This window comes from Cajanus cajan, chromosome 11, assembly GCF_000230855.2.
Source record: "Cajanus cajan strain Asha chromosome 11, NIPB_CcT2T_4, whole genome shotgun sequence".
NCBI lineage: Eukaryota > Viridiplantae > Streptophyta > Magnoliopsida > Fabales > Fabaceae > Cajanus > Cajanus cajan.
In genome coordinates, this window is record NC_138527.1 from 45,989,996 (window position 1) to 46,017,993 (window position 27,998).

A 27,998-nucleotide genomic window follows, 5' to 3' on the forward strand; every position below is an offset into this window, starting at 1 on the left:
TTTTGTAGTGTGTATCATTAAGGATATATGAGAACTGCACATCTTGAATTGGTTAAACGATGCATTGTCCTACTGTAGCTATCGCATTAACGTGGGTCGTAATGCACCTCTACACACGCCCTAAATCAACAAGAGGATACTAGAAATCATTCATGTTGCGAAATTTGGCAATGACTTACAAATCACTAAATAACTCAATAATCTTTCTGACAGATATATGAAGTAGATACTATGGCACATTTTTTTTGTCCAATGTTATTTGTGTAGAGCAGTAACGATTTGTCAGTCTTGTATGGAAGTACTTTCTGAGGTTGTTAAGAGCAACCCTTCCCACTACATTTCTACTTAAAATTTACACACATCATTACACAGGTAAATTTTTTTGTTCTCGTTTTATCTCTACTTTCTTCAACCACGCCCCTCAAGTCTCCAACCCCATGAATTACTTTTATTGCAAAAGCTTGTAGCGCGAGTTCAAACAAGGCTTGAATTAAAAGACCAAGGAAATTGTAAGGTGTTGCTCTTAACAACCCCACTATGATCTGTTTGCTTTTGCTAAGATTCGTCAAGAAGTTGCCCTCTTAGTTTATACTTTCTCACTCTCGTCACTGCCGAGAGCATCATTTTATTTTACTCCACCTTTCTATTAGGTAGTGTTTGTTTCCGGTGAAATACTGTTCACGAGCAAAGAAAGGCGTGGATTGTGTATGTTTGTTTCCCGTGATTTGGAACGAAAGAAAGGCGAAGAAAAGCGAGGAGAAGCACTGTTGCTCTCCTCGCACAAAAGGGAAGAAAGGAGCTGAAAGCCACGTAGGATTTGTAAAAATCCGAAAATGCCCCTTCCATGCATGTGCCATGCAGCAGAGGATTTACGTTCACGTTCTCCACGGGCTGGTGTTGATTCTCGACGTTGGGTGGCTGGTGGGTATTGGTGGTGAGTGATTGTGGAAGGAGGTCTTCCATTTAAAGAAAACGAAGGAGCATAATCGATTATGGTTGGCCACATAATCGATTATGGCCTTGCATAATCGATTATGGGTGAGGCATAATCGATTATGCAAGGCCATAATCGATTATGTGGCTAAGCATAATCGATTATGCAGGAACCCGGAACGGCCCCGGAACGGCCCGTTCCAAAAATGTATGTTATGAGAAAAATGCGAAAGCAGAACGGGCCGTTCCACTTTGGAACGGGCCGTTCCACTTTTGGCCTTTGCGAAGTATTTTATAACCCCAGAACGGGCCGTTCCACTTTCGGAACGGGCCGTTCTGGGCACATTAATTTGTTATTAATGTTTAATACGTTTATATATATATATAATATTAATATTTAATATATAATACCTTAAATTAAATATAATTATTTAATATTAATATTTAATTTATATATATATATATATTAAATATTTAATATTTAATATATATATATCAATTAAATATTATTTAATTTATATATTAAATATTAACATTAAAAAGTGGAAATATAAAAAAAATAAAGTAATACATGTTTATAAAATTATAATAATAACACTTTCATAAACATTAATAAAATAATGTTACAAAATATAATTATCATAATATATTTTGTTATTATTATTTTCATTTTTATTAATATTAATATTATTATTTATTATAATTAATATCATTATTATTTATTATGATAATATTTATTTTTATTTTTATCATTATTTATTATATTTTTAATAAATTATACTTATTAATATAATTTTATTGTAATTATTATTAATTATAATAAATAATATTATATTCATTTTTAATCCAAGGGTAAAAGTGTAAATTACATATTCATCTCTTAAATTTTTATTTTTTATCTATCATTAAATTTAAACCAAATATTTAAATTAATTAATTTTTTATAATTTTTTTAGTTAAAATCTATATATTTATCTTTTAATTATAATAATTATAAACTTTTTTTAGCCTAAGGGCAAAATAGTAATCTTTCACAATTATCAATTAAAAAATTTATTTTTATCTATCACATCAATCATTTCATTCACAAACTTTCTCTACACTTTCCACTCACTTTCCCTTAATCCAAACAACCTCACTTTCTACTCACTTTCCCTTCAAATCTCTCCTTTTCCACTCCCCCTTTTCCATCTTCAAATCCAAACAAAGCCTTAGTTTGTCAAAGCTTCAGTTTTTCACTCTACCTAAACCAGTGACCTGATTAGCTCTGAGTTTAATCAATCAAATTCAGTGGTCAAGTTTGTAAAATACCTATCGGATTTGTTTGTTTTAAACTTAAAAATAAGTATTTTTTTAAAATACATTTTTATGAAAAGTAGATAGGAATTATTTAAAAAAAAAAACGGAAAATTACTTATTTTAAAAAAATAAATTTAGACAAACATTTCAAAAAAATAAGTGTTTATTTTATTAAAAAGAAACGTTTTTAGAAGGAAAAAAATTGAACAAACAACATTATAAGAAAGTTACATATCAATATAATATTTGGTGATGTAATATTTATTTGGTAATGCATTTGCGTAACTATATGTCTAGTTCAGGTAAAAGGGTCATTTTCATTATATATATTGAAATTTTTGTATTTTCATTATAAAGATTCTTTGAAAAAAAAAAGTTTATATTTAATTACCCCACTCCAAACTCATTTTTAGCAAAAGAACAATTTTAAAAGTTAAGACAATTCATACTTCAGTTTACAAATGCTTGATAAGTATTAAGTTTTGTAATCATTGGGATAAATTATGGATGTAAATGGGTTGTGTTTGGTTAAGTTTGAATGAATTTGTTATTTAACCTAATCAAAATTTAACGGGTTGAATTGAGGCAGATTTGTATATTTTTTATAATCCAATCTTGTCATGAACGAGTTACATTGGGTTAGGTCAATCAAATTAATATAATTATATTTATTTTTTTATATAAAAATTTAAATATTTTATAATAAATATAAATCATTTGATATTTTATTATAAATATAATGTTATTAATCAATAAAATAAATAATAATACAAATTAAATTTCAAAACAAATTTATTAATTTGTTGTATTATTATTAGATCAAACAATCAATATTAATACAAAATAAAATATAAAATAAATATATTATATTATTATAATATTTTTAATCCAAAAACATGATACCTATAACAAAACAAAAGTCATAAATAATATTATTTTAAACAAATGATGATACTAATTTCTTATTATTATTATACGATCGGCTGAAATTATATCATATTATACGTGCTTACACCGGTACCCGCTTATACACTAGGATAAACCAAACAAATAATTCGATTTTGTTTTGCAGTATTAACCACTTTATGTGTTGAGTACCGTAATAGTGATCATTGTGACATTGTGACAATTGTCTTTCCTTGCCATTATCGACTACTTTAGCTACAACACATCCAAATTACGACACAGTACTTAAGGTTTTGTTTAGCTTGTTTGTCTGTCTTACGATTTGAAATTTTGTACAACTGAAATCGGTGTTTGATTTTTGTTGTATTTAATTTCCAACTTTTAATATCAAAATTGAAATTCAATTTTCACGCATAGCTGCTCATTTCTTTATTTGCTTACCTTCTCTCTCTCTCCCTCGCAAAATAAAAATATTTATATAAATTAGTTTACAAAAATACTTAGCACCTCCTTGAATTATTTTAAAAAAATAATAAATAATAAAATTTATATAATAGTAAGTGGTTATTAAAATGAAGTGAAATCTTCAGGAAAAAAAATTATAAAAGGGTAGTTATAACTTATAAAGGTAAAATTATCTAAAAATGTAAATATCAAATGGAAAAATCTCCAACATTGATAGTATTTTGAGAAATAAAAAAAAAAGTATAATACTAGACAATTATGAAGTGGAATTTACAGAAAAAATATAAAAAATTATAATTTATAAAAAGGATAGTTATAACTTAACAGTATAGGATTGTAAATAAATATAAATATCAAATGTGAAAATTCTCTTTGCTAATAGTATAAATAATGTTGTGATATCTATACGGCTTAAGAACCAGAATAAATATAAAAAAAAAATTCTAAAATAAATTAATAAAAAAATTATTTACCAAAATAAATAATTTTGAACACGTCGGATTTGAAGGAAAGAAGAAAACGTCATACACAGTGACGATTTGTGAAAAACGTCACTCTGAATGACGTTTTGACACTGTTCAATATGAAAAATGTAAAGAAAACGTCAATAAGGTTGACGTTTTCTGTATAAATTAAAAATTTTAAAATTAAATGAAAAACGAGCGTTTTTGGCTTTGAAACACAACCAGAACAGCCCGTTCTGGTTTCAGAACAAGCCGTTCCGATTCACTCTTTATGTGTTGCATATGATCCTAGAACGGCCCGTTTCAACTGTAAATTTAACACACAAAAAGTGAATCGGAACAGCCCGTTCTGGTTCCCGTTCTGAAACCAGAACGGGCCGTTCCAGGTTATTCTGAATTAAAAAAATTACAATTTTTTAACATAAATTGTGCTTTTGATTTTCTTATGATATTTAATTTATGATTTTTGTTTCTCAATTTTTAGTCTCTCAATTTTATTTTTTTTGTTCGTCCCTAGAGTATCACCGCGCTAGGAGGCACCTCAAAGAGTAGGATAACTGACCCTAAGATTTAACGCGGCTGCATACATAAGGCAGAATTCGAACTCCTGACCTTGCTTAAAGGTGGATCAACCCCTACCACTAAACCACACGCTTGGAATTTAATTTTAATTTTATTAATAAATATTATCTATTAACTATTAAAATTATAAAATTGATTATGAATTTATATATTAAGTAGATGATTAGATAATTAATATCTAATGATATTTAGATTAAATTATACATTAAATTTTCATTTTTATCCTAATTTTATTTTTTATTTTTATCTTGATAAAAATAAAAATTGAAAGTATATTTTAGCTTAATTATTATATGATTTTTTTTTTTAATGTTATAACTTCAAGAGATAATGAACAACCATTTAATAGTGAGATAAAAATTGTAAAGTTTATACAATTAGAGCAAATTTATAAAATTATAAGTCAGGGAAACAAAATCGCATATTAAATATTATAGGGATAAAAAGATAAAAATTAATGAAACGATAGTATAATATTTTTGATAATATGACAATTAATGAGATGAATTTTTTTAATAACGTGGCATTTTTATGACAAAACACTAGACATGCCAATAGGCAGAACAAATGTGAGTTTTGCTTTTAGTTTTCATCTTTGTCCTTGTAAAAGATCAACGAGTTCTGATTTGGATAAACTCATAGGGAAATTTTAGTACTTTTTTATAATTTTAATTTAGTTCAAAAATTTTAAATAAATTATAATTTATGTTATTATTTATATGTAATTCAAAAATATATAAAATTAATAAATAATGAATAATTTTAAATAAAAAATTTAAGAATGAAATTATATAATTTCTTTTTCATGAACCTGGAACGGCCCGTTCTGAAACCAGAACGGGCCGTTCTGATATCACTATTAGTGTGTTAATTTTACAATTGAAACGGGCCGTTCCAGGATCAAATGCAACACACAAAGAGTGAATTGGAACGGCCCGTTTTGGTTTCAGAACGGGCCGTTCTGGTTATGTTACGAAGCCAAAAACGTTCGTTTTTCATTTAATTTTAAAATTTTAATTTATACAGAAAACGTCAACTTTATTGACGTTTTCTTTACATTTTTCATATTGAACAGTGTCAAAACGTCATTCAGAGTGACGTTTTTCACAAATCGTCACTGTGTATGACATTTTCTTCTTTCCTTCAAATCCGACATGTCCAAAATTATTTATTTTGTTATATAATTTTTTTATTAATTTATTTTAGAATTTTTTTTTATTTATAGTGGTCAAAATGCCTATCTATACACTAATACACTCATGGAGAAAGAGATAGAAAGGAAAAAAGTAAAAATTTGACCAGGGACGTAGTGTGTTAGGTTTGACATCAAAACAGTCAAATTTTACCAAAATTCATGTCTGATTAGAAATAACTAATAGTTGTTGGAAGAAGATGTGAGTTTGAATCCCTAAGATGTGCATCTAATGTTGTGTTTGATAAAAAAGAAGGAAGTGAAGGGGAAAGAAAATAAGTATTGAAAAATAGATTAAAAAAATAGAGTAAAAATAAAGATTATTTGTAAGGGAGAAATGGAAGAAAAATAGAGTTGAAGGTTTTATTTTTATTATTTTTATTTTTACAAATAACTATTTATAAATTAAAACATTTTACTATTATTATATTTATTGTTAATAGAAGTTTAACTCTTTTTTCTAAAAATTTATTAAAAAATAATAAATAAAAATGTTTTGTTATTATTTTATTTATTTATTATTATTGAAAGCTTAATTTTTATAAGTAATTTTACTTCAAAATAATTATTTTATTTATTATTATTGTTGTTGTCAGAAGTTTAATTTTTTTTATACTTTAAATTTTTATTATTATTATTATTATTATTATTATCATTTATATATACAAATATAATTGGCCCCTTTATTTAAAAAAAAATGAAATTCCTCATACTACTCCTATTTTAGAGGAGAAATTTTACATAATGGGATCCACCTTAAAATTTCCATATTTGTGTCCTCTTCCCCCCTCATTAAACACACTCAAATTTTCAAACTTCTCTTTATTTCCTCTCTCTACTCTTCCATATCATTGTTGTATTTCTATTTCGTTGATTTCCTCATTAACTCTTTCCCTGTTTGCGGTAGTTGTAATTTAACATACAAATTAATAATAATAATAATAATAAATTCTAATTTTTTATATAATTTTATTAAAATAGTTTCACTCTTTCAATAATTATATTACTTTGAATTACGGTAGTTAAAAAATTTATGAAAATGCAAATCAAAGAAAAATATAGCTAATACCACGTTAAAAAAAATGAAAATATCAATTATTTTAAGATATTTTTTAAATTCTAAAATTGTAATTAATTTAAGTCAAAAGAAGTATTATGATAGTGAGAGAAGTCAAAATGATAGCAAAATAGTAGTAAAAATGGTAATAATGATAATAAAAATAAATATGGAGATATTATTTTTTATGATGAGAAAATATTTTTGTTGGTACATGTACCTGTCAGAGGGTACACGTAGTCTTCAAGGTGGAAAAGGGCTAAACGGATACTCGTGGTGGACACTTCAGAGGGGGGTGAGGTACCTGCAAAAGTCACTCCGACGCTCAAGTCAGGACAAACACGATTTTCTAGGGAAATTAATGAACAGTGACGTACCTCGTTACGTGTGACCTATTTATAATACCTGACATGGGCCTGAACATGGTGGGTCTTTTCTGACACTTACCAAATTCGGTAATACGATACTAATCAACTAATCATGTCTTAATCATGCGCTTATCCTTGTTAACTGTGATTTGTACTATAATCCGTTTTACCTTTCGGCAGATCGCCGAGCCGACACACTAAGACTTAGGAAGTTGCACGTCCTCGGCTATCAACCGGGCCGACAAATGTTTACTCGGTTCTTATTTGGTCGGCGTTTGGCCGAGCCGATACGTAGCGTACAAAGGTGTATCATGATGCTGTTTGCATCGGCCTTCAGCCGAGCCGATATTGCTAGCAGACTATTCTCGACCTTCGGCTGTATGTCGAGCTGATGCTAACGTCAATGTTCATGTAGGCATGGTTAATTCGCGTGGGTGTTTGACAGAACGGCACATGTTGGTTCACGTGACCGATAGGGTCCCTCCGGTACAGTACATAATTATTTTTATTAATTCCATTATTTCTTTATTTCTCACTCGATTAGAAAGAATAACATGTTTCTTTTATTCTTTCTTCAATAATTTTTTTATTTCCAGTAGGCCTCTCAAAGGCATGGCAATCTATTTGTGTATATATATATATATATATATATATATATATATTTCACTTTTCTATTTATGAATACAGTAAAGCAAAACTAATTCTTGATATCGTTACTTTATCATTATATTTTAGAGGATTTGCACCCGTAAAAATAATACATTGATGACTTCACATCTAAATTAGATATTAAATCTTAATTTTTAATTAAGAAATTTAAATGTCGAACAGAAGTTTTGAATGATTATATATATATATATATATATATATATATATATATATATATATATATATATATATATATATATATATATATATATTAAAAGTGGTGAGATTCGTAATGAATAATAGTGATAATAAATATGAGAATACATATATTTAGATTTTTGAAACAGAAGAGTAATTCTCTCCAAATAAATTAGAGTAATTTTCTTCAACAAAAGTATTTCTAAAAACTATTCCTTAACGATAGTGTTTTTTCCCCCATTCTTCAAAGAATTTTTCTTAACATTTTATCTCTTTTAATATATCATTTGTTATTTTTAAGTTAAATTTTAATATTTAAAAAGTATTAATAGTTAAAAATAATATTATATTATAATATAAATTATTTATCACAATTTAGTATAATTTATATAATAAAAATATTAATTTATTATAAAATTTAATTATAATATATTTTATATATTCAAAATATTTATTTACTGTAAATTTTAGTTACATAAAATAAAAATGTATTATGCATATTATACATATTAAAATATTAGTTAAATAATTTATTTTTATAACTAAAAATCAAAATTTAAAACTTCATTTTTATTTTAAAAACAAGTTAAAATATTTATAAATGAAGTTCAAAACCAATTCATTTCCATTTTAATCGATTATATTTCTTTTTAATTTTTTTTTAAAACTAAACATTGAATAGTCATAAGCATCCCGAATATAGCCTAAAATAATAATTTTATTTTCAATAAAAGTTTATGGAGTTATTTTATTGTGTATGTAGGGAAACATATAATGCGAAAATATAAAATTGTTTTATTAAAAAATCAAATTAGTTAAGAAAATACAAATAGTGTTTTTTTTTTTTTTTTTTTTTTTTAAATTTTGATATAACAAACAAATAGTACTTATTTTTCGTGGCACACCGGTGGAGTGGGTCGGTGCCTATTTATTTGTTACTTCTCCTAAATCCTAATTCTACAGACACTGCTTGTTCAAAATATTTAGAAGCCGCGACAGGACAATCTTGCTCGATACTCTTCTCTTCTCCTCCCCAATTCTCCTCTCACAGTTTCAGAATGAGTTTAGACTCGTCTCGCTCTGCAACCTCCTTACCTCCTAATTCTAAACGAACTTTCTCTAATTCTATATCTTCCAATCGCTCCAACGATAACGGTAACAAGATCAACAACAAGAACAAAAAAATCAAGAAGACAACCACTAATCAGAAAACCCTAGGCGTTGCTTGGGGCTCAAATTCTCTCCCCTCCTCCTCTCGAAAATCCGCCTTCTCCGATTTTGGCAGGTTTTTTTTCCAAATTATTATTATCTTCAATTCTTTTCCGATTTCGTTTTCACCCTCGCTTTGTAAATGTGTTGCGCAGAGTCTTCTTTTAAATGTTTTATTCACTCTGTAAATGCAGTTATATGACAGACAAGAATCGTAAACTGCACAACCAGTTTGACGCTGAGGCTTCCACGTCATCGTTTAGTGGCTCTACTTCTGGGAAGCCTTTATTCAGCGGAGTTTCAATTTTTGTTGATGGTTTCACGGTTCCTTCCAACCAGGTTAATCGTTTTTTATTTTCTTTTTTATGAATTCGTGAACATGAGGGAAAGTATGCGACTGGAGCGGTGGGTTTATTAAAATTTAATCACAATTTGGTTGAGATTGTCGTTTCTTGTTTTAGGAGTCGAGTGTAACAAGAGATTGTAAATTGAGTCATCTTTAATTCAAAATTTTCTTTAATTGTAAAAAACAAAGAGACGGCATGACATTAGTATCAAACATGTTTTCAGGAACTCCGGGGCTACATGCTTAAGTATGGTGGAAGATTTGAGAATTATTTCTCAAGACATCGTGTAACACATATCATCTGCAGTAATCTGCCTGATAGTAAAGTTAAGAACCTCAGGTTTGATTTCATGCCCTTCTTTGAATTTCGTGGTTGGAATCCTACTCTATTGCATTACTTAAATTTAATTGTTGGATGGTCCAATACAGAGCCTTCAGTGCAGGGTTGCCAGTGGTGAAACCCACTTGGATTTTAGATTCTGTTGCTGCCAATAGAATCTTGAGCTGTAAGTTTTTGCATTTCTCGTCACTTGTGTTAATTTCATTTTCTTTGGAAAAAATGCCTACGTTGTATTTTGAGAGGAAGAAAAGGATGAGAAAAGAAGATGAAAAGATTATTATATTTCATTCTGCTTCTTGTGATTCAAACTATGCTTTAACAGGGGTGCCTTATCAACTTTACCAGCTTGCTAATAACCAACCAAAACTGTCAGCCTTCTTCACATTGAAAAGTCGTAAAATTCCAGAGGATGCTTGTACAAATGCCCTTGGTCAAGTAGTGTCAGATGTTGAAGATTCATCTATGAGGGTTGGCCAATCAAATTCAGAGGATAGACACTCATGCAAAGTTGGGGAGATGAGTGAACTTAATGGGCAAATCAGTATTGAATCTGATGATATTGTCCCTGAGAATACTAGTGCAATTATGATGGAAGAGCTGACTAGTGCTAGAGTTAAATGTGATGAACAAGAGCATGCAGGAGGAAGTAATGCTGCTACTATAGAAGAGAGAAATGTCGAAAGTGAACTTGAACCCACTCTTCAAGCACCTTCTACATCATTTAGTACTCCTTACTCAGATGAGCAGAATATAAAAGAATTTCCAAGTTCTTCAGCTACTAGGCCATCTAAACAGTGTCATTCAACTCTTGCAGACCCTAATTTTGTAGAAAATTATTTCAAGGTAGTGAAGTTAAAACTTAGAAGAATTTTGAATTTTCATATTGCTTGGTGAAATGGTGACTTTCTTGTTGATGTGGTTTTGTTATAGTAGTCATCTGATTTTTTTTGTACTATTCTGCAAATTATACTGGCAATCAAACATGAGTCAATGATTATTATTTCTTGTATCAAAATATAATGTCTCTTGAACTTCAATGATAAGGTGGATGGAGTGATTACTCATGCGCATTATGTTTTGCGTTTTCTGTATCAGTATAAAAGAAAACAAATCTTTTTATTGGCTCTGTGGATGACATTATTTTGCAATTTCCTGACTGAAGTTTGGTTCATGCAGAGCTCACGACTACACTTTATAGGAACCTGGCGTAATCGGTATCGAAAGCGTTTTCCCATCTTGTCTACTGGGTTTAACAATGAAAATTCTGATATCAGTGCCTCTGATATTTCTCATAATTCAGTCATTATGCATGTTGACATGGTAAGATTTACACACAAAGAGCGTGTTTGTTTTAACGTTGAGAAACTCTAAACGTCTGTTGAATTCAAAGTTACAAGATTCATGAATTGAGTTGAACAGGTATTGGAAAGTGTATTAATGCTAAAACAAACACACACAAAGATGTTGGAAAAAATTATTATTGTCAAATAATTTTTGTTTTTAGATTTTGGAATTTGGATATAAATGTCATTTAACTGTATACTGCCCAGGACTGCTTTTTTGTCTCAGTGGTTATCAGGAACCACCCCGAATTGTTGAACCAGCCTGTAGCTGTATGTCATTCAAATAATTCAAATGGAACTGCTGAAATTTCCTCTGCAAACTACCCATCTCGTAGTCATGGTGGGTTATTTGCCAAGTTATATATGATAATATGACTCAGTCAGCTATATTACTCATTTGTCTTTTTTGGTATGTAATTATGTTTTTGATCACTTGCTAGGTATTAGGGCCGGTATGTTTGTTCGAGATGCCAAGGCTCTTTGTCCCCAACTTTTAATCTTTCCCTACAACTTTGAAGCTTACGAGGAAGTAAGAATAGGGTGTCCATAGTTGAATGACTTATAAAGCAGAATGCCAGAATATTTTATTTTGTTTCATCATTTCTTTGTATCTTTTTCCCCTTTTAATTTATTTTTACAAATGCCATGGAAAATTTTCAGGTAGCTGATCAGTTTTATAGTATATTGCATCGGTGTTGCAACAAAGTGCAGGTCTTTTATGGTTTGACATTGTTAAATGCATAAAGTTTTCAGTTGACATGTCCTTAATGCTGTAACTGCTGCTTGATGCAGGCTGTAAGCTGTGATGAAGCATTTTTAGATGTGACAGATTCAGAGGTTGAAGATCCTGAACTTTTAGCTTCATTAATTAGAGAAGAGATCTATAAGACCACTGGATGTACAGCGAGTGCTGGTATTGCTCAAAATATGCTTATGGCTCGAATTGCTACTAGAATTGCAAAACCAAATGGTCAATATTACATAACTACAGAAAAGGTATTTCAGTAGTTTCTTTTATTCAGAACTTGTTGTCTTTTTCAAAAATTTCAATTTTTATCTGTGGTGTAATGAAGGTATGATGTAAATCATATTACAAGTCCTACATCCTTTTTCTTTCCAAGTATTTTCCCTGTATTTATGTGGTGGCCACAATAGTGTCTTTTTCGTGAATTTTGATACCGAAAGCTTTTGAATATCTTAGGATATTTACAAATTGAATTATTGATGCCAATTGTTGCTTCTGTTATTCTGTATTTATGATTGTGGATTTTTCTTTATTTTAATAAATTTTTTCAATGACCAATAATACTTGCTAAAATAGTTATATGCTAGATGTGGATGTTATTTTTATGTTAAAGTCCCCTAACGTATTCTTTTGACCCTGAAATCTATTACTTCAGAGTCTAGTAGGCCATGATGCTTTGAGTTTTCCTCAAAGTTGCTAATTCTAGGTTTGAACTGTATTATGGATTATGGATGTATTGAAGTTGAGCGTATACAGTTCACTAGAAAGAGTGTATGGTGATTTATATTACATGTTTTCAACTTATACTGTCTGATTTTGATAACATCTTAAAGGTCAACTTACTTTAAGAATTTGGGATCCTGATCACATAATGCTAATTATGAATTGTAGCTGTTGTAGTTCATTTGGATAAGTAAACCTACTTCTATTTCTGTACAGCTGATATATATTGATATTATTATAGTTGATATGTGGAATGTTTTGATGTCTTACCGTGCTCACTTCTTTAGTTTTGCCTTTTCAGGTTGAAGATCATTTATGTCAACTCCCAATTAATGCACTTCCTGGAATAGGGTATGTTTTACAGGAGAAGTTGAAGAAACAGAATGTTCACACATGTGGACAATTGCGCATGATTTCCAAGGTTACTATTCATTCACCTTCTTAATTTATAGTTTTTCTGATTTTTCATTCTATTACGAAAGTTGCTGTTCCTTGACTTCCTTCTGAAGGACAATTAATGATGTGTTCTTTCAGTCTATTATAGGCATTCTTCCTCTGGTTTTAGACATTTCTCTTTTTCCTCGAGTTTGGGAAGGACATGATCTGACTCACAGATTTAGAACCCTTAATAAAAGAAAATAAAAGTTGGGAGAACATGTTTTTTAACTTGTTGAAAATTTGGAAATTGTATAGAAGACAGATTACAATAATCATTGAAAATGAAATATTCATTTAAGCAAAAAATAAGCTTGACTTTGAGGTGTAGAACCTTTGAAAAATACAACCCAATTTTATTTAAGGATCTAATCATTAGCTCAAACTTGTTTTTATGTTGCTACTTAGTTCATTTACTTGCATACTCTGTAGTCATGTTCCAGTTCCTTTTCAGGCTGATGGCATTCTGACATTTTATTTCGTGTACCTTAATTTGCATCTGCAGGCTTCACTGCAAAAGGACTATGGTATGAAAACAGGAGCAATGCTGTGGAATTATAGCAGAGGAATTGATAATCGGTTAGTTGGGTGCTTTCAGGTAGGAAATATTTATCTAAGATCCGGATTTGAGATACTTTAAAATACTTTGGATGTATTTATATATGTACTGTTTCCTTTTTCTTTCATTTTACATTGTGCTGAATTGTTGTATAATGGTATATTGTATATAATGTCTATGTGTGTGAACGTGCATGCATTTGTGTGTACATGTGTTGCTATTTTCTTTTCTTCCATTTTACATTGTTCCAATTAATAGTATAATGGTATATAAATATAATGTTTGCATGTGCGTGCCTGTGTTGCTTCTTTTCTTTTTTCCTTCCATTTTACTCATATGTGCACAATTACTTCTATGTGTGTGCACGTGTGTTCTTTCTTTTTTCCTTCCATTTTAAACTGTGCCATTTTTTTTTATAATGATATCCTTTTTGTTTGATCTATTCCAGTCCTTGTCTTTGGATTGGCTAGCAGTTGTAAGAGTGAACAATAATTAAAGGATATAAATTGTTAGGTTAAAGTGAATAATATTACCATCATCTGACATTGTAAAATTGAAAATTATTGTGCTATGCACCACAACATATTGTAAAATCATTGTACCACTGGTTAATGGCCTCACATGTTGCTTTTTAATTTTCCAACTAGAATATGTGGTGATGTATCCCTTTCTTCTCCTGTGTATATTATTCTTTCATGATAAACTTGTGTTTAATATGAAATTATCTACACTTCCGCAGGAAAGTAAGTCTGTTGGTGCTGATGTAAATTGGGGTGTGAGATTCAATGATATAAAAGATGTTAGTGTTCTCTTACACACTGTATCATATTTTTATATTTCTAAACCTTACCGGCATATACTACAACAAAATCATTCAAAATGTTGACATGAAGTTATTCCAGTGTGAACACTTCCTAATAAACCTATGCAAGGAGGTCTCATTACGATTACAGGGTTATGGAGTGCATGGACGCACTTTCACTTTGAAGGTATTTGTTACTTTCAGCTTCATAGATTTTTTTAGATTATTCATATATCAGCTTTCTGATTTGGCTGGTTGAGCTTCTTTTCATGTCCTGTTTAATTTCTGAAACTGTCATGTGTAATTATGTATCATAATGTTTCTTATATCCTCCAAGTCTACAAAATTTATCTGTAAATACTTATAGATCAAAAAAAGAAGAAAAGATGCTGATGAACCTGCAAAGTTTATGGGCTGTGGGGACTGTGAAAATTTGAGTCACTCAACAACGGTAAATATTGAAGCATACTGAATTGTCATATTCTCTCATAAAAGTTTATTTTAATAATTTTCCATTGTTTTTATAGTCTCTTTTTTGTGTTTCATATTCTCATTGTAGATTCCTCTTGCTACTGATAATGTGGAAATACTCCAAAGAATAGTAAAGCAGCTGTTTGGATGTTTTTTCATAGGTATCTTAACTCTGGTCTGCTTATCCTTTTGATGTATAGCCTGCTTGGGAAGCTTATTTCTGCCTCCATTTTTTTCTTCCAAAGTTGTATCAAACTGACAATAATAAAAGCAATTGTTTTTCTGAAACCAGCTAATCCAGAAATGCATATTTTATGCCATTTTGTTGAATCTATAACTTAGCAGTCTGTGATGTGTTGGTTTATATCGAGACATGTGGATCAAATGACACCACACTTTTTATTACTACTGGGAAAAATTGCACAATGATGTTTTGCAAACTAACAAATAACTTTGGATTTATATTTAAATTTTATAATGGTTTTTTCTTCCTTAACAAGTTATATAGTGTTTCATCCTTTACTTTTACCAGGGTATTCATATATGTTCAGTACATATTTAATTGGATATCTTAACATCTCCATCTTCTCCTTTTATTGATTTCACCATTCACATAGATGTTAAGGAGATTCGAGGTATTGGCTTGCATGTTTCCAGACTTGAAAGTGCAGAGGCTTCTAAACAAGGTATCTGTCTGTATTAAGTGAAGCTTAACCAGCTATGCTGTAATAATATATTATTTGGACATGCACAGTGAAATTTATTGGTAATGCCTGTTACTGAAATAAATAGGAACTTATAACTTCAAGATGAATAATTTCTTATTATTGAATCTGAATAGGTACAATAAAATAAATAGGCATAAAACATAATCAATTCCTAAAGTTTAGGGATTTAGATAAAACTAGCTAAGGAAACTAAACTAGAAAATAGGAGAAGATAAACTAGTATATCTAAACTATATCTTATAGAATTATCTTAACACTCCCCCTCAAGCTGGAGCATATATATCATATGCATCTAGCTTGTTACATATATATGTTATCCTAGGACCTCGTAAAGATTTAGTAAAGATATCTGCAAGTTGATCCTTGGAGCAAACTGAGGAGGTCTTGATGATACCGGAGAGGATCTTTTCTCTGATGAAATGGCAGTCAACCTCTATATGCTTTGTTCTCTCATGAAAAACTGGATTAGAGGAGAGGTATAAAGCTGACTGGTTATCACAAATTAGTTCCATATGACCAACCTTGCAAAACTGCAACTCATGAATTAAGAATTTTAGCCACAAGAGCTCACATGTGGTGTGAGCCATAGCATGATATTCTGCTTCTGTACTTGATCGTGCAACAACACTTTGCTTTTTACTCTTCCATGAGACAAGATTACCACCCATGAAGACACAATAGCCTGATGTTGACCGCCTATCACTTGCATCACCTGTCCAATCTGCATCTGAATATCCAACAATGTCTGTATGTCCTCTATCATTGTAAACAAGTCCTTTTCCTGGTGATCTTTTGATGTATCTAAGGATTCGAACAACTGCAAGCCAATGACTCTCACATGGAGAGTTAAGAAACTGACTTACAACACTGACAGAAAGGATATATCAGGTCTGGTCATGGTGAGATAATTCAATTTTCCCACTAATCTTCGATATCTCCTTGGGTCAGGATAAGGCTCCCCCTGATTAGGCATAAGCTTTACATTAGGATCCATGGGAGTGTCAACTGGCTTACAATCTGTAAGTCCGGTCTCTTCTAGAATATCAAGGGCATATTTTCTCTGAGAAATAGCAATTCCGGACTTTGACTGAGCGACCTCAATCCCAAGGAAATAACGTAGGGGACCTAAATCCTTAGTTTGAAAGTGTTTAAATAAGTGTTGCTTCAGAGCCTTGATGTCCTCCTGATCATCACCTGTAATCACAATATCATCTACATAAACAACAAGATAGATAAATCTATGTGTCGATGAGCGTCTAAAGAAGACAGAGTGGTCTGTCTCGCAGCGGATCATTCCAAATTCCTGTATAACTTTGCTAAACCGACCAAACCAAGCACGAGGTGATTGTTTGAGGCCATACAAGGACTTTTGTAATTTACATACCCAGGAGGTTGATCCATATAAATCTCCTCCTCCAAATCACCATGTAAGAAGGCATTTTTGATGTCTAATTGAAACAAAGGCCAATGCCTCATAGCAGCCATAGCTAAGAAGAGACGAATTGAGGCCATCTTCGCAACTGGAGAGAAGGTGTCGCTGTAATCCAAACCATATACTTGCGTGTATCCCTTAGCCACAAGACGAGCTTTCAATCTATCCACCTGTCCATCAGGGCCCACTTTCACATTAAATACCCACCGACAACCAACAACAGATTTTCCAGGCAGAGGTGGGACAAGTACCCTAGTGTGGTTGGAGTCTAAAGCTGCCATCTCATCAATCATTGCTTGTCGCCATCCTCGATGGGTTAAGGCCTCCTGTACTGTCTTGGGAATGGTAATAGAGGAAATAGCAGAGACAAAAGCATAATAGGTAGGAGACAAACGATGATATGAAAGAAAGTTATAAATAGGATGACGACTACCTTTACGAAGAGCAATGAGCAAGTCAACTGAGGTAGGTGGGGCCGGAGTAGGTAAGGAGACTGGAGCAGGGGCAGACACATGACTCAGTTGTAGAAGTACTGGGAGGAACAATAGTATGTGACCGACGTTCCTAGGTTATCCCAAATCGGTGTAGAGGACGATCAAACCCTAGTGGTGTGCTAGGAATCTTTGGTGCCTCTAAAGTAGTAGGTGTAGAAGGCACACCGGGATCAAAATGAGGAATAGGCAATACCTGAGAAAGGAGATCTGAGTCAACCGAAGAGACATATGTAGCAATGAAATATGGTGTATTTTCAAAGAAAGTGACATCTGCACTAGTGTAAAACCGATGTGTAGCTGGAGAGTAACAGCGGTACCCCTTTTGAACACAGGAGTATCCTAAGAACACACATTTGATAGCCCTAGCAGACAACTTAGCACGTCCTGAGAAAAGATCATGGACAAAACAAGTACAACCGAAGACACGAGGATGAACAGGGTAAATAGGATCCAATGGATATAATAGGGAATGAGGTACTTGATCATTCAAGACAGAGGATAGCATTTGATTTATTAAATACCCTGTAGTAAGTACAGCATCTCCCCACAACTTTGGGGGTGCATTGGCATTCAATAAAAGAGTACGAGCAGTGTCCAGAATATGTCTATGAGGGCAACTAGATTGATGTAGAATGTCATGGAAAGTCATAAATGATTTGAAGCAATCTGAAAAATATTCTTTAGCATGTCACTTCGTAAAATCCGAATTACTTTGCCAAATTGAGTTTTGATCTCCGAATAGAAACTTTGAAAAATATTGAATAACTCAGAACGATTTTTCATTAAAAATATCCAAGTACATCTAGAAAAATCATCAATAAAGGTGACGTAATACCTATGCCCTAAAAGAGAAGGAACTCGACTAGGGCCCCAAACATCAGAATGAATGACATCAAAGGGAGACACAGCTCGACTTTTAATACTCTTAGGAAAAGAAGTTCTAACATGCTTCCCTAATTGACATGACTCACACTCTAAGGATTCCAAGCGTGAGAGATGAGGTACCATTTTCTTTAATTTATTCAAGCTTGGATGACCCAGGCGACGATGAATTAAACTAGGAGACTCAACAGATGCACATATGGTAGAGGTAGAAGACTGAAGGTAGTAGAGACCATGTGATTCATATCCGACTCCAATCGTCTGTCCCGTACTCCGGTCCTGTATCAAGAAAGAATCAGAAGTGATGGTTATGGCACAATTTAGTGACCGAGTCAACTTACTTATAGAAATCAAATTAAAAGGACATCCAGGAACTAGTAAAACAGATTTTAATGGTAGTGAAGGGGTAGGTGATATTTGGCCAATACCAGTGGCTTGAACTTTTGACCCATCTACAAGAGTGATATGATGTGAAGTTTTAGGTGATGATAGGCTATGGAAAAGGGAGACATTACCTGTTAGGTGATCAGAAGCACCAGAGTCCAAAACCCAAGGTCCAATAGACGTAGAGTGAGAGAGACAGACAGTAGAATTACTAGTGTGAGCAACAGTGACAGAGGAAGAGGCTTGTTGCGCTGCCTTCAGTTGAAGATACTCTTTGTAATCATCGGTAGATAATGAGATTGGATGATTTCCCTTAGATTCAATCTTGAGCTCTAGAGCCGAAGTTGGAGATTGAGCCATGAAGAGAAAAAAGGAGAAAAACAACAAAAGAAAACCTCAATCAAAAAACCACAGAAACAACAAACAATCAACCACGGAACACCGAGGTAGCAACCAATCAACCACGGAACTCTGAGTCAACAACCAAACGACCACGAAACTCTGAGACAACAACCAAACGACCACGGAACTCTGAAACAGCAACCAAACTACCACGAAGCTCTGAGATAGCCACCAAACGACCACGGAACTTCGAGGCAGCAACCAAATGACCACCAACAGACCACCTAGAGTGTGACCCACAACCTGAAAAAGGTCAAAATGAGAAGAGGAATGGTCGACAAGTCCAACGGAGTGAACCGCATCGCAAACGGAGGCCTGGAGGGCGGTGCGTGAACCCCACGCGCCAACGAGCTTCCTCAACAAGAATCGCGTGTGAGGGCGCGTGAGACGGCGGCTGGTGGTGGCTCGCGACGGAGAGGCCGATTGGCGACCTCTGAATGTACAGGCGGTGTTAACTCCGGCAACCGCCGACAAAAGTCAAAAACCCTAGATGTTGGCGGCTGGATTAGGGTTCCTGGACCAGAGTGCTCTAGTACCAGCTTGAATATGAATAATTTCTTATTATTGAATCTGAATAGGTACAATAAAATAAATAGGCATAAAACATAATCAATTCCTAAAGTTTAGGGATTTAGATAAAATTAGCTAAGGAAACTAAACTAGAAAATAGGAGAAGATAAACTAATATATCTAAACTATATCTTATAGAATTATCTTAACAATCTTTAAGCTGAGATCTGCTACTACCTTGATGCTCTTCATTTCTCCATCCTTGTATTTAGTGTTCTAGACAAATTTTACTTTTCCTTGAGTTTTGAACTTTTCTTTTGTTATTTTATATAATTTCTTTATAATTGTCTAACATTATTTATTTCATGAAGGTACAGCAAAATATTCTTTGAAATCATGGCTCACTCCTGGATATGCAAGTATGGAAAATCAGAAATATCCTATGGGTATGCCACTTAAATTCCTTCATCTAGTGGGATAAGGCTTTTGTTGTTGTTGTTGTTGTTGTATTCTATGGGCAATGGAAAATGTTGTAACACAGTGTTTACTTGTTATGCTATTGTTTAGATGACAATGCTTTTGTCTTCAACTTATATCAGCTTGTATAAATTTTCAACTTTTTTTGTCCGTTTTGAGATTTTGTTAATGATGGAATTAATGAAAAAAACCTCTGGTGATTTCCCTTTCTTCAGGCCATGAGAAGCAGAACATGGGTAGCACTTCCAGTCGTGCATGTAGAGATTTGCAAGGGTCTTCAGTTGTAATGGACAATAAAATACCAAATAACCAAGCTAGTACCGACCCAATTCCAACACCTCCTCCTTTATGTAACCTTGATGTGGAAGTTATAAGGAATCTTCCTCCGGAAGTATTTTCAGAATTAAATGAAATTTACAGAGGGAAGTTAATTGATTATATTGCTAACAGGAACAACAAAAGTGAGAGTTCTAGCCCTTCAGGAAACTCATTTTCAGAGCAAGGTAAGTTTTTCTCTTTTTCATCCGTGTAACCTACTTTGGAGTTTGGACATATACTAATCTGAAATAACCACAAATGCTTTCAAATTGTTTTTGTTGGCAGCAATAAACAAGGAAGAGGAACTTTCTTATTCCGAGCCAATTCCTCAAAACAATCAATTATCAAAAAATAAGGTATTTTCCACCCTACTTTATTATGCTTCATCATATCTTGGATGATCTCTTAGGAGTAATTTTCATATTTTGTTACATTCGCCCTCCTCTCCCCTCCCTATTTAATTTGGATTAATATTCTAGCACTAGTAGAATAAATAGGGGTTAGAGCTTTGTATTTTTTATGACATTACTATAAACAAGACAACATTATTTAGTATTTATCTTCTCTCCTTTCCTCTTTCCCTACCTAAATTATTTCCACTTCCATGTACAGTTAGTCAAATTATAAGGTTGAGTTGACCTGTCTGCGTTTTTATACTTTATAATATCAATTTATGTAACTACTTTTAAATTGGGGTTTATTGCAATTGGTACTACAGTTAAAGTGGATGAAATTTTAGTCATGTTTGCTATTATTTGTATTTATTGTTCTATTTATCATGTTTTACTGCTAGGCAAAGCAGTTTGAGGCGGACACAGGCGAAGGTGAAGCATTGGATACTCACCATTCAAGTTTTGATAAAGATGATTTATTGCCTAATTCTTTAAGTCAAGTTGATGGTTCAGTGTTTCAACAATTGCCCGAGGATTTGAAAGCTGTCATTATTGAGCAGCTTCCTGCGCACAGGAGGCCAGAGATTTGCTCCAATGTTGTTGTGGTCCCTCCTCTTGAAAACCATTCGGTGTCAGTAGGTGTTGAAATTTCGGAGAGTTTTCCTGGATCAAATTATCGTGACAGTCTATGGGCTGGGAACCCTCCAAATTGGGTTGGGAAGTTTAAAGTCAGCAGTTGCTTAATATTAAAGAAATTTGCAGAAATGTATCACAAATCAGGATTGACTAGCACATTATCTTCAATTTTGCACCAAATTACATCTGAGTTGTATGAGCTAAATCTAGCCCAGCTGTTTTCTGATGAAACTGTTAACATTATGTGTGAGCTACTGAGGCAGTATATCAAAGTGAAGATAGAAAGAGATATTGAAGAAATTTATATTTGTTTTCGGCTTCTAAAAAGGTATGCTAATGTTGTAAGTTGGTATGGCGCTCTTTTATAAGGTTTATTGTTTTTGTTTAAGATCTCACATTGACTAATGACATGGGAAAAATAGAATATATAAGTGGGGGGATAATCTTCTCTAAAGCGAATTTTGTAGTTTTGAGTTAGGCCCAAAACTCATTTTTTTTAAAAGATGGTATCAGACCCTATCTTAGTGATTATTGATAGGCCTATGGGACCACGTACCATTAGATTGTTGTCGAACTATCTGTAGATGTCCAATTTTATAAATTTCACGCTCGAGATGATTAGTTCAGTGAGGGTGTGCGTTGAAGATCCTACATTGACTAGTGGTATGGCCAAAATAAAACATATTAGTGAAAAATGATTTTTATCTTATGAGCCGGTTTTGTTTTTCAATTTACCTCTTTGGTGTTAATGGAGACTGTGCTAAAGAGACCTGTAGAGGAAAGAATGGATTGATAATAAGGTTTTTTAACTGCTAACATACTGTCTTCTGTGTGTTTGTGCTTTGTACCACCTACAATTTTTTAGCTCATATCCACTGAAGTCATGTGAGCTTGGTGTTTTGGTAAATTCCTTAGAATTTTGTGTTATATTTCAACTTTGATTAATGACACAGTTACATAATTATTTAAAGAAATAAGCTGTGGATTAGATTTTTTAGATTGTTGTGTCTTTGGAATAACTCAATTTGTTTCCAGGTTTGCAGCAAAGTCCCAGTTTTTCCTACAAGTGTATAATAGCGTATGTCCTTACCTTCAGGTATACCTTCAGCCTACTTTCTTTTTTACCGTCACCATGTATTTGTCAATTAAACAACCCATTCTTAGAGATAGGCGGTAAAAACAGTTGGGGTGTAGGGTTGTGTAGTGGGGCACCTGAAATATTTTAACAGGATGTAAGTCTAGTGATGAACTGGTTGGCTTGTTCTTGACAAAACATATAATATAGGGGACTTGTATTTGTTAGTCTTAATTAAAATCTGTAAATACAGGGATTATGCTTTCTAAGCCAAAATAAGTGGTGTTTCTTTATAAAAAATGAAACGTATGAGGGTGATTAAATAAACATAAAAAATTACAAAGAGGCGGATAAGGACCCGTAAGCAAAACTACAAAACAGAAATCAGTCAAGAAAAATAAATCAATGGAATAAACATATTCCCTCAAAACAGAAATCAGTCAAGAAAAAGAAATCAATGGAATGAAGATATTCTCTCAACATACCAAGGAATCTTCTATAGAAACACAGTTTTGCTCCAACCAACTGCACCAAATTGTAAGCATAGATTGCGCATTGCCAATAAAATTTTAGTTTGTTTAACCTCTACCAAAACCATAAAAGATTGTAATCATAGTTGTCAATAGTGGCCGTAGCGGCCACTATCGTGGTGCAACAGAGTGGAGTGGCTCCGCGTCGCTATCCTGACCTTGGAGTGGAGCGTTTTTGAGTAGCAGTTGGAGCCGCATGAAGCGTATCTGAGAGTTTAAAAAACTCGAAAATACCTCATTAAGAGAATTTTTGCCATTTTGAGTGTGAACAGCACAGCCCTTGTCCCTTCTCTTCTTTGCAAACAACACAAGCCTAGTCTCCGACTCTCTTTGTGCGTCTTTTTAGACAGATTCTCCGACCTTGTCTCCATCTGTCTCTGTTCATGTGTTTTCTTCTCGGACTTCCTCTTCTCTTACAGTATTCATTCTCTCTTGTTTTTTTCTTTGTTATTTTTTCTTTTTTCTTTCTTCTCTTCTTATTCCGGTGATTTTTTTCTTCCTTTTTCTTTCCTCTTTTTTTCTGTTCACTTTGTTTTTCTTTGTTTCATTTCTCTCTCTTTTTTCTGTTCATTTTTTTTATTTGGCCATTTTTGTTCTTTGGTGATCAACAGAACCATGGCCCAACCAAAAAATCAAAGCTTAGGGTTGGTGCAGCTGGAACTGGTCCCAGTCCTAGTCCCACACCATCATTGGATTATTAAAAATGATTACTGCATTAATTTAGAGTTATTTTTCTGTTTTTTTAGCTTATATATATATATATTACTAATTATTCAATTTATATAAATATAATATTAAAATAGCGGTCATCTCGTAATCTTGCTATCCCACTTTTGGGGTTAGTCGCTCCGCTCTGATATCTGGTATTGATAACACTTGAAAAGGAGAATAATTTTATTATTATTATTCATACATATTACATTTTCCTTATACCTATTTGTAACAATCTAATCTTCTAAAATAAGGAAATAAGGAAAAATATTCTGAAAAATATCCTAGAAGATTCTATAGATATTTTCTCTAATTAGGAAGATATTTCCTCTAATTACAACACTCCCCCTCAAGTTGGTAAATGAATATCAATCATTCCCAACTTGCCTACAAGATCTTGAAATCTACCCGGAGGGAGCCCTTTTGTAAAAATATCTGCTATCTGAAGTTCTGTAGGAACATGAGTTGTAATCACAAAGCCTCTGTCTAGATTATCTTTGATGAAATGTCTGTCAATCGCAATATGTTTGGTCCTATCATGTTGTACACCTTGATTTTAAGGTCATCTAAAATGATTTTCATCCAGAGTTAAAGGAATTATATGTGAGAGATAAAAGGAGTAAGAGAGTGAGAGAGAGAGATGAGAGAAGATTTGCAATAGGCAAAGAATGTAACTTATTAACTGCTGAAAAACAGAGTACAAGACAGGTTTTATAGAGCCAATTAAGATTGGTCTATAATAACCTAATTATCTATAATAACCGAAAGATAACCTGATTATCTATAATAACAGAAAGATAACCTAATTATCTATAATAACCGAAAGTAACAATAAAGGAGTAAAACTGTACTCCAATAGCCCCCCGCAAGCTCAAGTAGGATGAGGAGACTCAACTACTTGAAGCTTGGACCGAAGTTCACAAAACCGCGTAGGTGAGAGAGCTTTGGTGAGCACATCAGCACACTGATCAATAGCTGGAACATGAACAACTTGAAGACACTTGGCAGCCACTTTCTCGCGAACAAAGAAAAGGTCTAATTCCATATGTTTGGTGCGTGCATGAAGAACCGGGTTGTGAGCGAGAGCGACAGTGCTCAAGTTGTCACAGAAGATAATTGGAGTAGAATGAGTGACTTTAAGTTCAGATAGTAAAGTTTGTATCCAAGTGACTTCTGTTGTGGCAAGGGCAAGGCTTCTGTATTCTGCTTCAGTACTAGAGCGGGCAACTACAGTTTGCTTTTTGGACCACCAGGATACGAGATTTGGTCCAAGGAAGATGGAGGCGCCAGATGTAGAACGTCTGTCGTCAGGATCAGACGCCCAGTCTGCATCACAATAGGCATGGATCGAGAGGGAGGAAGAAGAAGAGGCAGGTTGTAGACGGAGACCCCAAGATGTAGTGCCCTTTAGATACCTGAGAATTCTTTTGACAGCTGCCCAATGATGTGTAAGGGGATGGGACATGAATTGGCAGACTTTGTTTACAGAGAAGCTAATTTCGGGTCTTGTAATAGTAGCATATTGTAATGCACCTACAACTGAACGGTAGAGAGAAGCGTCCAAGAAATCTTCAGAGCCTACTTTTGATAGTTTGCTTCCAGAGATCATGGGAGAAGAAATAGGTTTTGAGCCTTCCATATCAGTACGATTCAATAGGTCACGAATGTACTTACTTTGAGTAAGAATGAGAGAACCATCAGACTGAGACTTTACTTCAATGCCAAGAAAGAAATCAAGATCACCGAGATCTTTGAGGGAGAAGATTGAATGGAGTTGAGATACAAGCGTATGAAGAATTGAGGAATTATTGCCAGTGATTATAATGTCATCAACATACACCAGGATGTAGATGACATTATTGCCCTGAGAGTATATGAACAGTGATGGATCACATTTGCTGGCATAAAAGTTTAATTGCAGCAGAGTTGATTTGAGTTTGTCAAACCAGGCACGAGGTGCCTGTTTGAGCCCATAAATGGCCTTGTGAAGTTTACAGACGAGATTTTTATCAGAAGCTTCAAATCCAGGTGGCTGTTGCATGTAAACTTCTTCTTCAAGTGTTCCATTGAGGAAGGCGTTGTTAACATCAAGTTGTTGAATAGGCCAACGATGAGTGAGAGCAAGGGTGAGAATGAGTCTAACAGTAACGGGTTTGATGACAGGGGAGAAGGTTTCATGATAGTCAAAGCCAAATTGCTGATTAAATCCTTTGGCAACAAGGCGTGCCTTGTACTTTTGGACCGAACCATTAGGATTTTCTTTGACACGGAAAACCCACTTGCAGCCTATAGCAGTGCGATGCGGTGGAAGAGGAACAAGAGACCAGGTGTTATTGTGAAGGAGAGCATTGTATTCTGTTTGCATGGCAGCAGACCAGGTCGGATTAGATAAGGCTTGTTTGGTGGTTTTTGGTTCAACCTGGGTTAATAAAAGGGTGGGTTGGAGGCGTGGTTTAACTATACCATCTTTTGCTCTTGTGGTCATAGGGTGCACATTGTGAGGGTGAATAATAGGAGATGAGGAAGGTTCAAGGTTGGAGGATGTGGGAATGGATAAAGTGGAGGGAGAGGTGTGGGCAGCAGTGTTGGGGCTGTAAGAATCAGAGATTAGGCTTGGTGAGGTTGTTGGTGGATTGGGAGAGGTGAGTCTGGTTGCATGAGTGGGTGTGGGAGTGGGATTTATAGTAAGAGGAACTGAAATAGGAAGTTGGGAGTCACTAGCCTTGGAAGAGGAGAAAAGATCCTTGTAGGGAAATTTAGTTTCATTAAACACTACATCTTTGGAGATGTAGAGACGTCCATCAGCAGCAAGGCATTTGTAACCTTTGTGAGAGGTAGAGTAACCAAGAAAAACGCATTCTTGGGATCGGAATTGAAGTTTGTGTTTGTTGTAGGGCCGAAGATGTGGGAAGCAGGAGCAACCAAAGATTCTAAGAGAGAGATAATCTGGTGGTTGATGGAAGAGCTTATGATAAGGGACAGCATTTTGAATAGATGAGGAGGGGAGTCTATTGATGAGATAAACGGCAGTGAGAAAGGAGTGATCCCAGAACTGCATAGGTAATTCAGCTTGAGCCATCAACGTGAGACCAAGTTCAACAATGTGTCTGTGTTTTCTTTCAGCAACTCCATTCTGATGGTGAGTGTGTGGACAGATTAGACGGTGTTGAATTCCAACTTCATTCAAATAAGTAGTGAAGGAACGATACTCACCACCCCAATCAGTTTGCAAAGCTTTGATTGGGTGGTGATATTGATTTTTAACCATAGCGTGAAATTGTTTGAAAACATTAAAGGTTTGAGCTTTAGACTTGAGAAGGTAGATCCATGTAAAGCGTGTGTGAGCATCGACAAAAGTTACATAGTATTGATATCCACAAGTTGACGTAACCGGAGCAGGTCCCCACAAATCGCTGTATACTAAATCAAAGGGTGTATTGTAAATAGTTCTGGACAGATTGGAAGGTAATCTGTGGGATTTACCAAGACAACAAGGAGTGCAGAAATTTGATTTATTATTGCTCACAAGTTGAATGTTGTAGTTCCGTGAAACATGTTTCATTACATCAACATTGGGATGTCCTAATCTAGAGTGCCAAGTGGCAAAGGAAACAGGGCTTGTTGCTGCAGTATTGACAGAAAAAATTCTGGCCAGTTGCTGTTGCTGGACAGATTGCGTACTGGGATTAGGAAGGAGTGCAGGGAACTTGTACAGGCCATCTGAACCAACCGAGCCTTGGAGAAGAACTTCATTAGTGTCCTGTGATTTGACCAAGCAAATGTGGGGGTGAAATTCAAAATATACAGAATTGTCCTTGGAGAATTGGCTAACACTGATTAGATTTTTTGTGATGGATGGTACAAATAGAAGATTGTTTAGAGCAAATTGAAACTTAGGGTTGATTGGAGAATGAAAAGTGGTAACACCTGTGGAGTTAATGT

The 27,998-nt window shown here is 33.6% G+C and overlaps 1 protein-coding gene across 13 annotated transcripts in view; it reads left to right on the forward strand.

The window, feature by feature from the left end:
* Positions 1 to 9,058: 9,058 nt before the first annotated feature.
* REV1 (DNA-directed DNA polymerase) overlaps positions 9,059 to 27,998 on the forward strand; it is a 32,038-nt gene continuing 13,098 nt past the window's right edge. For 11 of the 13 annotated variants that reach the window (XM_020381522.3, XM_029275033.2, XM_020381523.3 and 8 more), the window contains exons 1-22: positions 9,060 to 9,397; positions 9,516 to 9,660; positions 9,892 to 10,007; positions 10,097 to 10,173; positions 10,330 to 10,850; positions 11,184 to 11,327; positions 11,558 to 11,690; positions 11,791 to 11,879; positions 12,011 to 12,061; positions 12,143 to 12,346; positions 13,120 to 13,239; positions 13,759 to 13,851; positions 14,552 to 14,611; positions 14,706 to 14,801; positions 14,982 to 15,065; positions 15,174 to 15,246; positions 15,703 to 15,771; positions 20,289 to 20,363; positions 20,610 to 20,897; positions 20,998 to 21,068; positions 21,506 to 22,068; positions 22,776 to 22,836. In XM_020381522.3, coding sequence (XP_020237111.1) covers positions 9,171 to 9,397; positions 9,516 to 9,660; positions 9,892 to 10,007; positions 10,097 to 10,173; positions 10,330 to 10,850; positions 11,184 to 11,327; positions 11,558 to 11,690; positions 11,791 to 11,879; positions 12,011 to 12,061; positions 12,143 to 12,346; positions 13,120 to 13,239; positions 13,759 to 13,851; positions 14,552 to 14,611; positions 14,706 to 14,801; positions 14,982 to 15,065; positions 15,174 to 15,246; positions 15,703 to 15,771; positions 20,289 to 20,363; positions 20,610 to 20,897; positions 20,998 to 21,068; positions 21,506 to 22,068; positions 22,776 to 22,836 — 3,360 coding nt within the window. In that variant the 5' untranslated portion in view covers positions 9,060 to 9,170. Of the gene's footprint in view, positions 9,398 to 9,515; positions 9,661 to 9,891; positions 10,008 to 10,096; positions 10,174 to 10,329; positions 10,851 to 11,183; positions 11,328 to 11,557; positions 11,691 to 11,790; positions 11,880 to 12,010; positions 12,062 to 12,142; positions 12,347 to 13,119; positions 13,240 to 13,758; positions 13,852 to 14,551; positions 14,612 to 14,705; positions 14,802 to 14,981; positions 15,066 to 15,173; positions 15,247 to 15,702; positions 15,772 to 20,288; positions 20,364 to 20,609; positions 20,898 to 20,997; positions 21,069 to 21,505; positions 22,069 to 22,775; positions 22,837 to 27,998 lie in introns of all 13 variants that reach the window. The other 2 variants (XM_083066487.1, XM_083066488.1) reach the window with 2 other exon arrangements.